The 14036-nt window shown below is 31.8% G+C and overlaps 1 protein-coding gene across 1 annotated transcript; it reads right to left on the reverse strand.

The window, feature by feature from the left end:
- Nucleotides 1–226: 226 nt before the first annotated feature.
- Nucleotides 227–13368, reverse strand: LOC112500005 (3-hydroxyisobutyryl-CoA hydrolase 1-like). The gene is made up of 13 exons (XM_025103263.1): nucleotides 13264–13368; nucleotides 6889–6969; nucleotides 5950–6018; nucleotides 5763–5826; nucleotides 5121–5200; nucleotides 4107–4275; nucleotides 3932–4017; nucleotides 3505–3644; nucleotides 2716–2776; nucleotides 1409–1507; nucleotides 767–868; nucleotides 580–621; nucleotides 227–364 (listed from the first exon to the last, which is right to left on the reverse strand). Exons 1-13 carry the CDS (start codon nucleotides 13366–13368, stop codon nucleotides 227–229), a joined length of 1236 nt encoding a protein of 411 aa, XP_024959031.1.
- Between the last annotated feature and the right edge of the window lie 668 nt (nucleotides 13369–14036).

Genomic DNA, 14036 nt, shown 5'->3' on the forward strand with positions numbered 1-14036 from the left:
TAAACTAATGTTATGGTACGTATCTCAGATGATTATGACAAGATAAACGAATGACAATTAGTAGGTATAACCGTACAACTGATAAAGTGATATTAAACCTCTTTAGTTTAATAAAAGAAACAGATTCACACATTACATGAACAATAGAACCATAAAACGTACTTATCGACGTATTTACAATGACCTATAAGAAATAATGACGATACGTCACATATAATTTAATCTGCTAGATTCTTGACAATATAACGTGGTTAGGGTTTGTTCTTGCAAGTAGTTTTAATGGCTGCCAATCTTCATCATCAATCATGGAGAAACATTTGCTTAGCATTTCTTGATCCACGAGTGCTAGTTTCGACGGCGACCACTGTCAGTTAATTAATCCATTTTATAGTTAATCCAATAAATAAAACGTAGTTGCATGTACTCGCTAAAGAGTTATATACATATACATATACATATACATATACATATACATATACATATATAACTCATTTGACATAATTTTTGTCAACTCTTTATTGAATGATAATCGAATGTAAAATCGAATAATGAAAAGAAACCAAAGATGTAAAATATTACCTTCGGTTTCTTATCTTTATCGATTAGCACTGCTCTAGGACCCTGCATACGGATATATACATCTCGGTTTAAAAAAAAAATAATAATAATAATAACAACAAATAAAAATTGTAAAAAAAACCCAACCAACTTTTAGAAATGATCTTATAAAAATATAGAGTTTAGAAACAACGAACATATAACAAACCTCGTAAAAATCATCATTCACGGTTCTTCGTAGAAGATGACTGACAACAAGATGTTCACGAGCAAGGCATTCGTCAAGTTTTTGCAATCGCCCTTCTCTAATCTACTTAGAAAAACAGAATCACTTTGAGCGAATTTCAAACCATTTACGTTTTTTATACTTGAAACAGTTACAATACAATAAAACCGAGTTTATAGGATGCCAAAATTGTCCAAGTAAAATAGTAAATTGTTTTCCAGAACTTAAGTATATATGATTAAGTGTGTATCCTATGTAAAAACATTGCAATAAGTTTATAGGACGTTTTTGGACGTCTTAACAAGTTTGTTAGAACACTTTTGAAATAAAACGACCCATTAATACTTTTATATGAAATGATATGAAAAATTGTGTTATAAAACCAATTGTCCTATAAAATGATATGCAGGTTCATAGAACACATCTCAGAAGTGTTTTATTGAATAATTAATATGACATTTTATTTAAAAATATTATAAGAACTTGTTAAAATGCTAAAAACGTTATATAAACTTATTGCAACGATATACATAATCCAATAAAATAATTTATTATGACATTTAGAAATTTTTGACATTTTATAAACCAGTTTTTATTATAATATTGTTAACTTGTTTTACTTACCAGTTTTAACGTGAGTTTTACACACAATGGAGAAGCCGATTTTATTGATTTTATTGCATCAGGAATCCATTTTTCATGTCTACACGCCTCAAAATTCTCCTACATACATGAAACCAAAATAAAAGAGGTTTATACGAGAACAATAATAAAATAAAAGAATAAGAAAACGATCGAATTACATGTGATATTATTACAAATATTACATATAAAATCACATATGATTAACGTACCTTTGGGCAAGACCTGAGGTTGCGGGCCACGTCGTCCGCACACCATTGCGTTGACAATTAGTTTAAAATCACATCTATTATTGCACATGATTTGTTCATTTTCGTGTTCTTTTATTTAGTTAAGCGTTATTTAGCAAACATAAGCTAACTTATTTTTCGAGTAATTGTTTAGATGCATATAAACTAGTTTATTGATAAGCTACTTTGAGTAGTTTATGAAGAACGTTTACCTTTTTCAATTTTGACCCTGATTGATATAAGTTGTTAATTATTGATATTAATTATAAATGAATATTGATTATTCACAAATATCAATTTACAGTATTTAAAATTATTTAAAATATGTTCATTACTTTTAATTATACATTATATATTAATAAATAATTATTATTTATTTATAAATGTTATTACTTATATCAATTTTTTTTATTTAATATGTTTAGTTATTGAAAAATAAATATAACAATTCTAAAAATGTTTATATAAATTAAATAAAAATTAAAGTTATAGTTATTTTATTTCATAAATAATTAAAACATGCTAAATAATTTTAATAAAATATTTATTTTAATTATTAATTATATTTTAAAAATTAGGATATGTGACTATGACCAATTTTTTTATTCATATTATACATAATGGTTATTTAAATTCAAAAGTTAATGTAGAGTTTTTCTAAAATTAACAAATTCAAAATTTATAGTATATCTATAATAATAAATTTTAAATTCTTTCAATTAACATATTATATTATTTAATTTTTCATTAATACCTTGTTTGTATTACTTAATATATTATATTATTAGAAATTTATTTTAATTATATTATAAAATATTTGTAGTTGATTATTGTTTGAAAATGTTCTTTTTGGTTATTTTACATGCTTATAAGTTAATTGTTGTCATACATAATTTGTTCATCAGTTAGTTTATCAACTACCGGCTAGTTTATCAGTTAGTTTCTAAACATAACCTTAATGTTCTTATTTAAACCTTCCTCTACATATATACATGTTGCTAAGTTTTTTTATACAAATAACTAAAACAAAATGTAATTGAGGGTATTTAATGAACTTACCAGTGATGACAATATATCTTCTACAGTCTCTCTTGAAAAACATTTGTTGATAATATCCAGCCTATCACCCAAAGATTAAAGTGACATATACAACATATAATTATACGTATATACATGTGTCTATGTATTTGTATGTATGGTAAGCTTGCATGTCTGTGTACATATATGATATATAAGGGCGCACACACATACACACACACATATATATATATATACATATATAGTGATGCCCGACAGGCAAATGAAGCCTCAACAGGTTCTGCGCACCCGCTCAAATAATTTTTGCAAGTAGAATTTATTGGGGACGTTAAACAAATGTATGTGTAGTGTTTGGTACAACTACGATTGGACTGGACTGGACGGGACAAAATTAGACAAGTTACCCTTAAAAGTTATTTGATTATTTTAAAAATATTACATAATAGTTATAGTTAACACAAATAAAGTAAATAATTAAAGAATTTAATTTATAAATATATATTTTTACACAATTTTCATATAAATGAATATATATATATATATATATAATGGTACCAAATTTGAATGAAAATTTTCATATAATTTATGGTAGTGGTGGTGGTGGTGGAGGTGGTTTTGGTTATGGTGGAGATTGTGATGGATATTAAGATCCCACATCGATTGCGAAGGGGAATAAATGTTGCCTTATAAGGGACTGACCTCCTCTATTAGACCCGTATTTAAACCATGAGTCAATGTATGAATAAAGCGAACAATATCAAATACGATTAGCTGGGGTTGTTATAAATGTGAAGGAGAAAAAGTAGTTACCTTGAATATACATTCTCTAGTTTAATGCTTTCTCTTTCCCAATTTGCATATTTGACAATAATCTCAGAAATTAGTGTTGGTATGTTTCTTGCATCAGATGAAGCCATCATGCTAAGTTCATTCTCCATTGAAGCTAAATCCTTCAATAATTTAAACAAATCATATAATTAATTCATAATTGAATCAAAAGCGTAACTCATTTCGCTACAGAATTCGCAAATCATAAGTGAGATGATATGTGAACCTCTGTTAATTCTAGCTGATGTGAGACTCTAACAATAAACTTACTATAGTATTTGTTACTGACTATATTTGGACCATTTCCCGTCTATCCTCAACTGTTCTTTTAGAGAGTAATCTAAAGTTAAACGTATTCTAACAGTTTCACGTGCTCCAAAAACATCGATTGTGGAAATGAATCAATCACCTTTGAGAGTACAAGGTGAGTTGCAAGACCACATTCAACCATTTCAATCCCATTTAGTCGTACTTGGGTGAGTGCTACATATTCGCCTACAAATTCCATTGAGAAACTATTAAAATGAATGAACCGAAAGTTACATATCAAATAAATTAAGTTTCTATTTTAGGAAAGAAATTACCGAAATAACCAGGAAGTCGCGATAGGAAATTAGACGCACCAACATCCGGAATACATCCTATTGATGCTTCCGGCATTGCAAATAATGTATTCTCAGTGACGATTCTAAATGTTGCATTCATCGATAATCCTGCTCCTCCCCCCATCACGATTCCATTTATAATAGCGATCTATCGTGTATATGTATCACCCAAAAAATTATGGTAAGTATGTGGAACCTAGTTAAATTACAAAATAGCCCTTAAAAAAGAAAGGATATTTCTCATATATTAAGAAGAAATGGTCAAAGCCTAGCCGATGTGAACTGAAATACACCTCCTCTAATGGAGGCTAGATGTGCGTAGATTGTTCCAGAGTGTCAAGAGGGGGCTTGACAGGTACAAACGGTGTCAACTCCCTAGAGTTTTAAGCCTTGACTATGATATCATGTGAAAATACGTGAAACCTATCAGATTACTCTCCAAAAGAGGAATAAGAAAAATCTCATATCCCAAATTTCAATGTTCCCTTCCTTTTTTTTTATTAACCTGGATATCCAACCCGCTATGCGAGCCGACTAATTACATAGCGACCACATGCTTTGCAGATAGCTCAGAGTCACCGCATTTGAACCACCGTGGCCACAAGGGGATTTTTAATCCTCCTTGAATTTGAACCTGGGACCTTCTGGTACATTTGACCTTTGAAGCCAAGCTCAAACCAATTAGTCACCACCCTTGTGGTATGTTCCCTTCCTTTCCCATCAATCACTTGTAGACAAATAGGTTAAAATAAAAACATATATTTATTTAAATCATGTTTACATTCTCTCTGTGTGATGATATGCATTCATGTGATTGATGAATAGAAATGGGACATAGGAATTTGGATGAGGAGATTGTTATTCTCAAAAAAGCCCGGAGAGAATGAAGGTTTCATCATATATTGAGGAAAAAAGTTAAGTCTAATCGATATGGGGGTCCAACATAATTCATCAACAAACAGTAAAAAATATCTGAAATGTTGAGTTACTAACCAACGGAATCCTATAGGTCCCGAGCAAGTAGTCTAGACTATATTGCTTCTGAAAGAAGTTTGCACCAACGCTCCAATGCCCTGCCAACACGATAGGGCATGATGATATAACAACCGAACCAAACCAAACCAAACCAACTCATTATAAATCATTCTATAGGACTTAAGTTTATATGATCAAATACCTGTACATCCAATGTACAAATGTAAACAATAAGTTTATAAATTTTGAAATAAAATGTCATACTAATTTTTTATATGACGACGTTGAAAAAATGTCATATAAAAACAATTGCTCTATAAAAACCTGTTGATATGTCATTTCTCAAAACTGTCTCATTAAAAAACCCAAATAATTTCTTTCAAAAATGTACTAAAAAACTTGTTGAGACGCTCAAAAGAGCCAATTTTGTATATTTTTGTCATCCTATAAACATGATTTTGTTGTAGCAGCAGACATGGCCTTTACCACGGAGAATAAAACGGTTGTTTCCGTGAAGAACATAAAATATGTCGTCATCAAAAAGTAAGTATAGGGAGAAACAAATAAAAGTAAAGAAAATATAGTATATTTTTTCAATAAACCGATATGATATATTTATCGATCGATGTCTAGATTTAGCATGATTTAGAGAACGAGTGCCTGCATTTGTGAGTGTCATCAGAGCCGTAACATCCCCACCCGCACAAAACGCTCTTCCATTTCCCTATCAAGCAATAATAATGTGAAGGTTAACAATCTAGTTGGTTTTTCAGCTAACATACTAGTTTATTTTCTAACAGTTAATTTACAGTGTCAAATATGATCTAAAAACTTAGACTCTTTTTACCTTTAATATCACGAAACTGATTGTTGGGTCCTTCTCATATGCTTCAAACATCTTTAACAACTGTAAAATCTATAAAAAGAATTACTGATTTACAAGAGTTGATATGTATGGGGATTATAATCTAAAGCACATAATCATTTATAAAGTCAGTAATTTGTACAAACTTACAAACCAATTTTCATATGTTGTTTTATATATGAAACAACACATATGAAAAATACAGTGTTTATATTTGGTTGTTTCACATGTGAAATGCTTAGGACTGTTTTAAGTATGGGAATAACCAGTTCTAAAAGTTTCACATATGAAACAACATTATATAATTAACACATATTATGTTGTTGTTTTATAAACACTACAACAAAATTTGGGTTTATAGGACGCCCCCAATCTCTAAGTGTCCCAATAAACCGCTTTATAAGACTTAATTTATAGAACCAAAATATAAAGCGTCTTATCTAAAGGCGTTGTAATAAATTTATATGACGCTTTTGATCGTCTTAACAAGTTTTTGAGGACATTTTTAATACATATTGTCGTATTAGCAACTTTATAGAACACTTTTGAGAAATCGTCCTATAAACTCAATTTTTTATAGGACACTTGTTTTTATAAGACAATTTTTCAAATAGTGTCCTATAAAGATGATAATAGGATGTTTTATATTAAAAGTGTCCTAAAAAACTTATTACGACGTCAAAAAAAGGTCATATAAACTTACTACAACACCTTTAAATAGGACACTATATTTTTTTGATCTTATAAACCAAGTCCTATAAAGAGGTCTATTAGTATGCTTAGAGTTTGGGAGTGTCCTATAAACCCGATTTTGTTATAGTGATATATGATACAAAAACTAGTTTAGAAATTGATATAAATTACTTGATTTTTGTTAAAAAAGTGAGTGATAATGAAAGATGGAAGAAAGCATAAACATACAAGTTGGTAGTTTAGAGAATTCAATTTCTGGGGTCTGTTTAATATCACTTTCATCCCACCACATATTTCTTCACAAATTACCTGTCAAACAAATAAATAAATAAATAAATAAATGCTACATTTTTTTTATAAATTAATTTACACATAATTTTTCATGGTTATATTTCTTCATGAAACCAATTTTTTTAGAATTTGTTATATATGTAACAAGATTATATGATCAATAATAAATAAATAAAATATAGAATTTCGTGTCACGTGTTATATTAAAGGTCTTACAAATTAAAATAACAGATATGCTAAAAAGGTAAAACCCTAAAACAATATATTCAGATAAAGCATGTGTAATTTGTACATCTAAGGGGATGTCTACTTGCGGTTTAATTAGGCTTATTGGTCTATTTGACTTATTCGCACAGTTCGTTTGCGTTGTTTACTTACGACTTATTTGCACAGAACATGGTTTAATCGCACAGATAGAAATGGTGTGTTGTCCCCATTCAACCATAAAAATGACACCCCTACCCTTTATTTAAAGCACCACCTCCTTCTCATATGAGACACCTCATCTTCGGTCTCTTTATGATTTTTTGTTTTGATGTTCAAATAATTAATATTGGGGGGTAAATCGGTCATTTATATTATTCAGATTGTTGGTTCTTATAAATAAAAGTAAACAACAATACACATTTATCCAGACAGACAAATTTATCTATACAAGACTTAATAAAAGATTTGATAAACAGTCCCTAAAGGTGAAAAATGTATAATCGAACCTCAGGCACGACCCTATGTGTTATTATAATAATAAAAATGATGAATAAATATTCCGATATGTTTATTTAGATAACCCACAATTTATTAAAATGGAATGAGTTTAAATAAGAATTATGATGTTTTGCGAAAATGTGAGAATATTTGTGAGTCTCTAATTTTTTTTAATCAATAATTTAAATTATAATATAAAAATAAATAAGTAAGGGTAGTAATGTAATTAGGTATTTTTTTATTATTTTTATATTAATTGTAATGATCTCATGATTTTAGATTGGAATCTATACACGTCGATTACGTTTTCATCGTTTTATGTATCTGCATATTCGATCATATTCTGATTATTATCAATTTCAAATTCCTTTTTCAACCGAGAATGGAAGATTCCATGGTTTTGGTAAGGAAGCTACTGTGATATCGTTGTGATATTTGTGTGATTGACTATTAAATATTGCCTCTGTCCGATTACACAAATAATAATCGAGTCTTAATCATTAGATAACCATGTCGACCATGTTATCACTTCCCCAATAATCAAAGTAATCATGAGAAAAAACATTACCGTTCCATTAAAAATAAAACTATGTCAGATTTTGTTATATTTTAATACATTTTATCTAGAGGTGATTATTTACGGTTTTAATACATTTTATCTAGAGGTGGTTTAACCATTTACGGATTTAAACTAGACACGAGGTGATCCCGACATTTTTTGTTGAAAGGGTCTAACATATTAATTAAGTCGAGCCCCTTTTTTGTGGGCGCGAACTTGCCCACGGTTTATAGCAAGCCAAACAAGTATTTTAACTTTAACGGGAAAAAAATAACTTACATAAAATCACAAGTTATTCCGAAGAGTAACCTAATATTGTTAACCTAGTTTTACGAATGAAATGATCATGTTTTGCTATTAAAAAGAACCCACCACCGAGCATTCATTATCTCTTACCGTTTAAGAGACGCTTACCCGGTAAGAGGTGATGATCTTTACCAATAATCTTACCGTGACAATTTGCTAACCAGAAATCTTAATCGGTAATCAAGGAAAGTGACTTTTACCTGGTTAACGCTTACTGAGTAAAAAACGCTTATATTATGCTATTTTGATGACCGAAAATCTTATCCAGTAATATAAATGAGAATTATAACTTTTACCTGATAAAAGTTTACCTAGTTTTGTTGGTAAATCGGAGTAACTCACCAACATATCTCAACCGGTCACAATGCATCACTTTCGCACTTTCATCAATTATTCAGCATAAATACATATACATATCAGGTTTAATTTACGAGAACATGAGAATATATTTTTACCATAGTCAATCACATGTGATATTATAGTCTTTCATATATGATACACACGTGATAGTAAATCAGAGACGCGAGCGACCTTTGGCGTGACCTATGTTGGGACCAAGTCGCCCGCATACCATCAGGCTCTCACGTGTATTATCACATGTGATAAGGGTGTTCTCTATGTGATACTATAATTCATCACATATGATACTAGGATCAAAGATGTAGATGACCTTTGGTCCATCCTAGGTCATGGGTCAAGTCGTCTACACACCATCAAATCCCTTACGTGTATTATTACATGTGATACGGGTGTTATCGTGTTTTCGTAAAATAAAAGTGTTCTTGTTTGAACTTCCACCTATATGTAGGAAGGGTCAAATAAGAAGGCTAAATATTGTGAAAAGAGAAGAAATAAAAGTTATGAAAAGGTTCATATATAAATTATTCAAAAGATCCTTAAAAAACTATTTAAAGATGGATATGTGAACTGACATTACAAATTATTCACAAGAATTCACATATGCATTTTTAAATGGAATTTTTTTCAATAATTTATATATGAACTTTCCCTTATTACTTTTTCATTATATTTAGTCTTTTTAATTGAACTTCTTATATATATATATATATATATATATATATATATATACACACACGTGAGACCAGACTGTTTTCGTGAGACCTGTGAGACCACTTTTTTACATATGAAACTCCACAGCAAAGCGCTGTGAAGGTAAAAAAACCCGAATCTTCACAACAAAAACACAGTGAAAGTTACCTTCACAGCATTTTGCTGTGAAGTTTCAAGTGTAAAAAAATGGTCTCACGGGTCTCACAAAAACAAACTGGTCTCAAGTGAATCCAACCCTATATACGTGAATCCAACCCTATATACGTGAACCCAACCCTATATAGGGTTGGGTTCATGTGATACCAGCTTGTTCTTGTGAAACCCATGAGACCACTTTTTTATACTTGAAACTAAAAAAAGTCGAACTTTTATAGCAAAAACATTGTGAAGGTTACCTTCGCATCGTTTTGCTATGAAGTTTCAAGTGTAAAAAAATGGTCTTACAAAAACAGAATGGTCTCACGTGATTCCAAATGTGTGTGTGTGTATCTATATATATATAGGGTTGAGTTCAGGTGAGACCAAGGGTTTTTTGTTTGTGTTCATTGATCAACTTTATAAGCTAATGATCTAATGGTCTAAAGTTGCACGGTGACAATTTTGTAATTACTGAAAAGTCTCGTGACAATTTTGTGATTATGAATGTTGAGATTGTAGATTTAATCTAAGGGTTGAGAATTGGTCTTACGGGTCTCGCAAAAAAAGCATCGGTCTCATATGATCCCAAGTATATATATATATATATATATATATATATATATATATATATATAAAAGCAAGATCCATCAAGATCCTTGAAAAAGATGCTAGATTTTGCAAAGAAAACAAGTGATTTGATCTGTTTGTAAAGAAATTCAATTGAAGCAGGAGATATAGAGATCTGAATTAAACCAATACCAGCTGGTTTTCTTGTTGGTGGTTGCTGCAAGAACGAGCCATGAGTGATCGAGGACTGGATAATGCTAAAACCTGCCCACTCTCTATGGCAACATGACTACTATTTAATTCAATCTCTTTACCATATATATAATGAAGACCCAATTACATTTTTGTCCTTCGTCTCTACCATTCATAAACTAAAATTTTGGTCCTTTCATTCTAGAAGTAAACATACACCAATATTATTATTTTTATAGTATATAAAATATATGAAACCCATCTCTTTACGTAAAGCTATGTTTGGCAGACTAACTGATAAGCTAGCTGATAGCTAATAAACTAGATGATAGCTGATAAGTTGATTGATGATTAAATCATGTTTTACAAAACTAGTTGATAAAGCATGTAAAATAACTAAATTAGACATTTCATAGTGTAGTTGATGAACAAATCATGTTTCGCTTCAAGGATGAGGATTTAGGGATTTTGATTTTGATTTTGACACACACTATTTTTATATATACTTATTTTGTTTGTTCTTTTTCAATTTTTACATATTCGATCGTTTGTGAATCACTTACGACCACTGTTTATAATAGACAGTGCTTATTTGAAAGATCCTTACTTAGGTACCAAGTTTTTGGCAGTTGGCATGAACGAAAACAATCAAATTTTGTCTATTGCTTACGGGGTAGGCAAGACAAAGAGTGAGGTGTCATGGACATAGTTTTGTTATGAAGTTTTAAATGTAAAAATGTTGTCCCACGTGTCTCACAAAAATAGCTTTGTCTCGCTGAACCCAAGATATATATATATATATATATATATATATAAGGCACAAATCACTAATTGGTATTTCTCTCAACTAATTCAAACTTTTCGTAACATATATCATTGGAAAAACAATACTGAAAAATGTTTTTATGCAAATCAAAGCTCTTTCGCTAAGTTTCTATCGTGTCAATAAAAATTTGAAGATGGAAAAGTACAGATAGAAATTTTCATTAGTACCTACCGATGCTTGATCCCTTGATCACTTTTTACGTTATATCAATAAAATCTGACAAATCTAGAAAATATTTGAAGTGGTAGTACACACACGATAGCATTCAATGAAACAAAGTAGTGCCACCTTTAAGAACCGTAAAAAAAATTATGCTATGCCAGAACAATTTTGTGGTGGCACGTAATAAGAAAACTAAAATAATAAATCATAATTATAAACAACTATAAGAAGATTGGATGTATAGGACGACAACATGGTCTAAATGTCATAATACATTGTTTTAAAGGTGTTGTAATAAGTTGTATATCTTTTTTTATCCAATGTAACTAATTAATACATGTATGGGCCTGAATATAATACTAAATTCTTTTTTGAGTCCTATTAGATATTAAAAAAAGTTGTCATTCTTTTATTTGATAAATTATTTTTAACTACTACTATATATTAAAAATTTAAAGCCTATTTCCTGTGGGCCCTAGACGTGTGCCCGATCCGTCCTTCCAGAACGGCCCTAACAACAGTAGGGAAAAGATCATGTAAGAATGAGAGTTAATGTGAGAAGTGTAAAAAGAAAATTTGACCTTGATAATTTTTAATCTCTTGTCCACCCATGAATTGTTCTTCTTACGGGAATTCATCTCGGTGCATCTTATCTTAATGCACATCTAAGGGTGAAGATCTATTCTTACGCTAATTACCGTAATTTTCTTTCTCACCGGAACCCAAAGCGTTTAGATCAATTAATGATATGAATCAATTCTAATCGTTTAACCTAAACACTACACTGACCCTTAACCCTAGCTTGTGCTAATCATGACTACCTAAATAGAAGAGTATAGAGCGTGGTCACCCTACTAAAGGTTCTTGCAATTTTGTCTCTATATATTCATGGTGTTCATCAACTCCACATATGAGTTGAGTTGGTACGATAAAAGAGATATTAACCTTTGATGATCATTGATCACCATGTACTTGGTTCGGGGGATGCTTACAAAATAATCCAACAATCTTTAAAATTTACATTTGTAACCCTATTTTTTACAACTTCTAAAATTTGACCATGTTTTACTCTTTTAGCACCAACAGATGCTTACCGGGACCAATTTGCAAAAAAAAAAAATTGATTTGACAGCCTGACCTTGAAGTGACCCAAGGCTGACCACCCTTACGCACCGGCCCGTGTGCGGTACGTGAGGGGCCCACCTGCCATGATTTTTCTTTTTCTTTTTCTTTTTAATTTTTTGCTCCTTCCAAATACAACACTATTAAATTTAGTCTTTTTCCTCCTCAACTCCACTATATATCAGATTTTTCTAAGATATGATATATATATATATATATATGTTCTAATCAGTTTTTACTAGGGATGGTGATTTGGCCCGAACCGGTGGGGAACCCGGTTCACCCGACCCGGACGGGGACAGGGATTCCCCGCTAAAACGGGTACCGGGGCCGGGGATCCCCGGTAGAGGCAAACCGGGGTTGGGGCCGGGGCCGGGTATTGTATCCCCCGACCCGCCCCGTACCTGGTATATAGATAAATGCTAAAATTACTAGTTTGGGCTTTGGTTATACATACAGTTTCAGACTTTAATTATTTGGGTCTGGGCTTTTTGGACTGGACATTACTCAAACTCAATAGTCCATACTCACGTGTTACTGTTACGACTAGCGATACCTCATCCTCAATCCTCATACCTGATACCTCTACTTCACATTACAGGTGCGACAGGCGATAGATCACAAATAGCACAGCGGCAGTCGGCAGCGGCTACTCTACTGTTACGCCATCGTCTTCGGCTTCGCCTACGTCCTTCGCCCTTGAGACCCCTTCCCCTTGTTGCTGACTCGACTCACACGGACCCTTGACCCACGGCTTGAGCCTTGACATCTTGATCCTCGTCAATCGACCCAACCACAGTCGGTTGTGGCTTGTTGGAAGTTGCCTTGTTCTTCGAGAGTTGAGGTCAGTCGGCTGTGGCTTGTTGCCTCGTTCATCAATCGACCAACCATTGTCTTCTTCAAGAGTTGAGGTCAGTAGGTTTTTTTTAAGATTTAGATAGGCTTATATAATTACTAGTTAGGTCATAATTTTGTTTAATTTTGTTTCCATTCATAATTTTTTTAAGATTTAGGCTTATTTAATTTTGTTTCCATTCTTTGTTTACATTGTTAAACAGTTGTTAATCTCTTCCTTCTAGATTAACTACATGGATGGTGTTCCTTCGTGTTTCAAAACTCATGACTAGGCTGGCCTTCTTTTTCATATTTCTGCTTTGTGATCATTCTGTTTCTTCTGCAAATCTGGACTTTTGCTTGAAAACTGAGTTTTGGAAAAGCAATTTTTCCTTGCTAATGCTTAAGGCCCACAGTTATTGCTTACCGGGTGTTCACCGGGGGTTGACCAAAAGTTGACCGGTGCCGAAAAGAAAATCCCCATACCCGCCGGGTACCGGGGCCGGGCCCGGGGACTGTGTATATAAACCGGGGCCGGGGATTGCAAACCCCGCCCCATCCCCGCCCCGTTGCCATCCCTAGTTTTTACAAACAAAATAAAAA

Source organism: Cynara cardunculus (assembly GCF_001531365.2).
Source record: "Cynara cardunculus var. scolymus isolate 2C chromosome LG 17, CcrdV1, whole genome shotgun sequence".
NCBI classification, from domain to species: domain Eukaryota; kingdom Viridiplantae; phylum Streptophyta; class Magnoliopsida; order Asterales; family Asteraceae; genus Cynara; species Cynara cardunculus.

Coding starts and splice junctions, on each gene's coding strand:
- LOC112500005 (XM_025103263.1), bottom strand. CDS start 13,368: ATGTCAAGGCTCAAGCCGTGGGTCAAGGGTCCGTGTGAGTCGAGTCAG. Junction 5,201..5,762: donor GATGACACTCACAAATGCAG/GCACTCGTTCTC, acceptor TCGTGTTGGCAG/GGCATTGGAGCGTTGGTGCA. Junction 869..1,408: donor TAAAACTCACGTTAAAACTG/GTAAGTAAAACA, acceptor TTTTCTAAGTAG/ATTAGAGAAGGGCGATTGCA.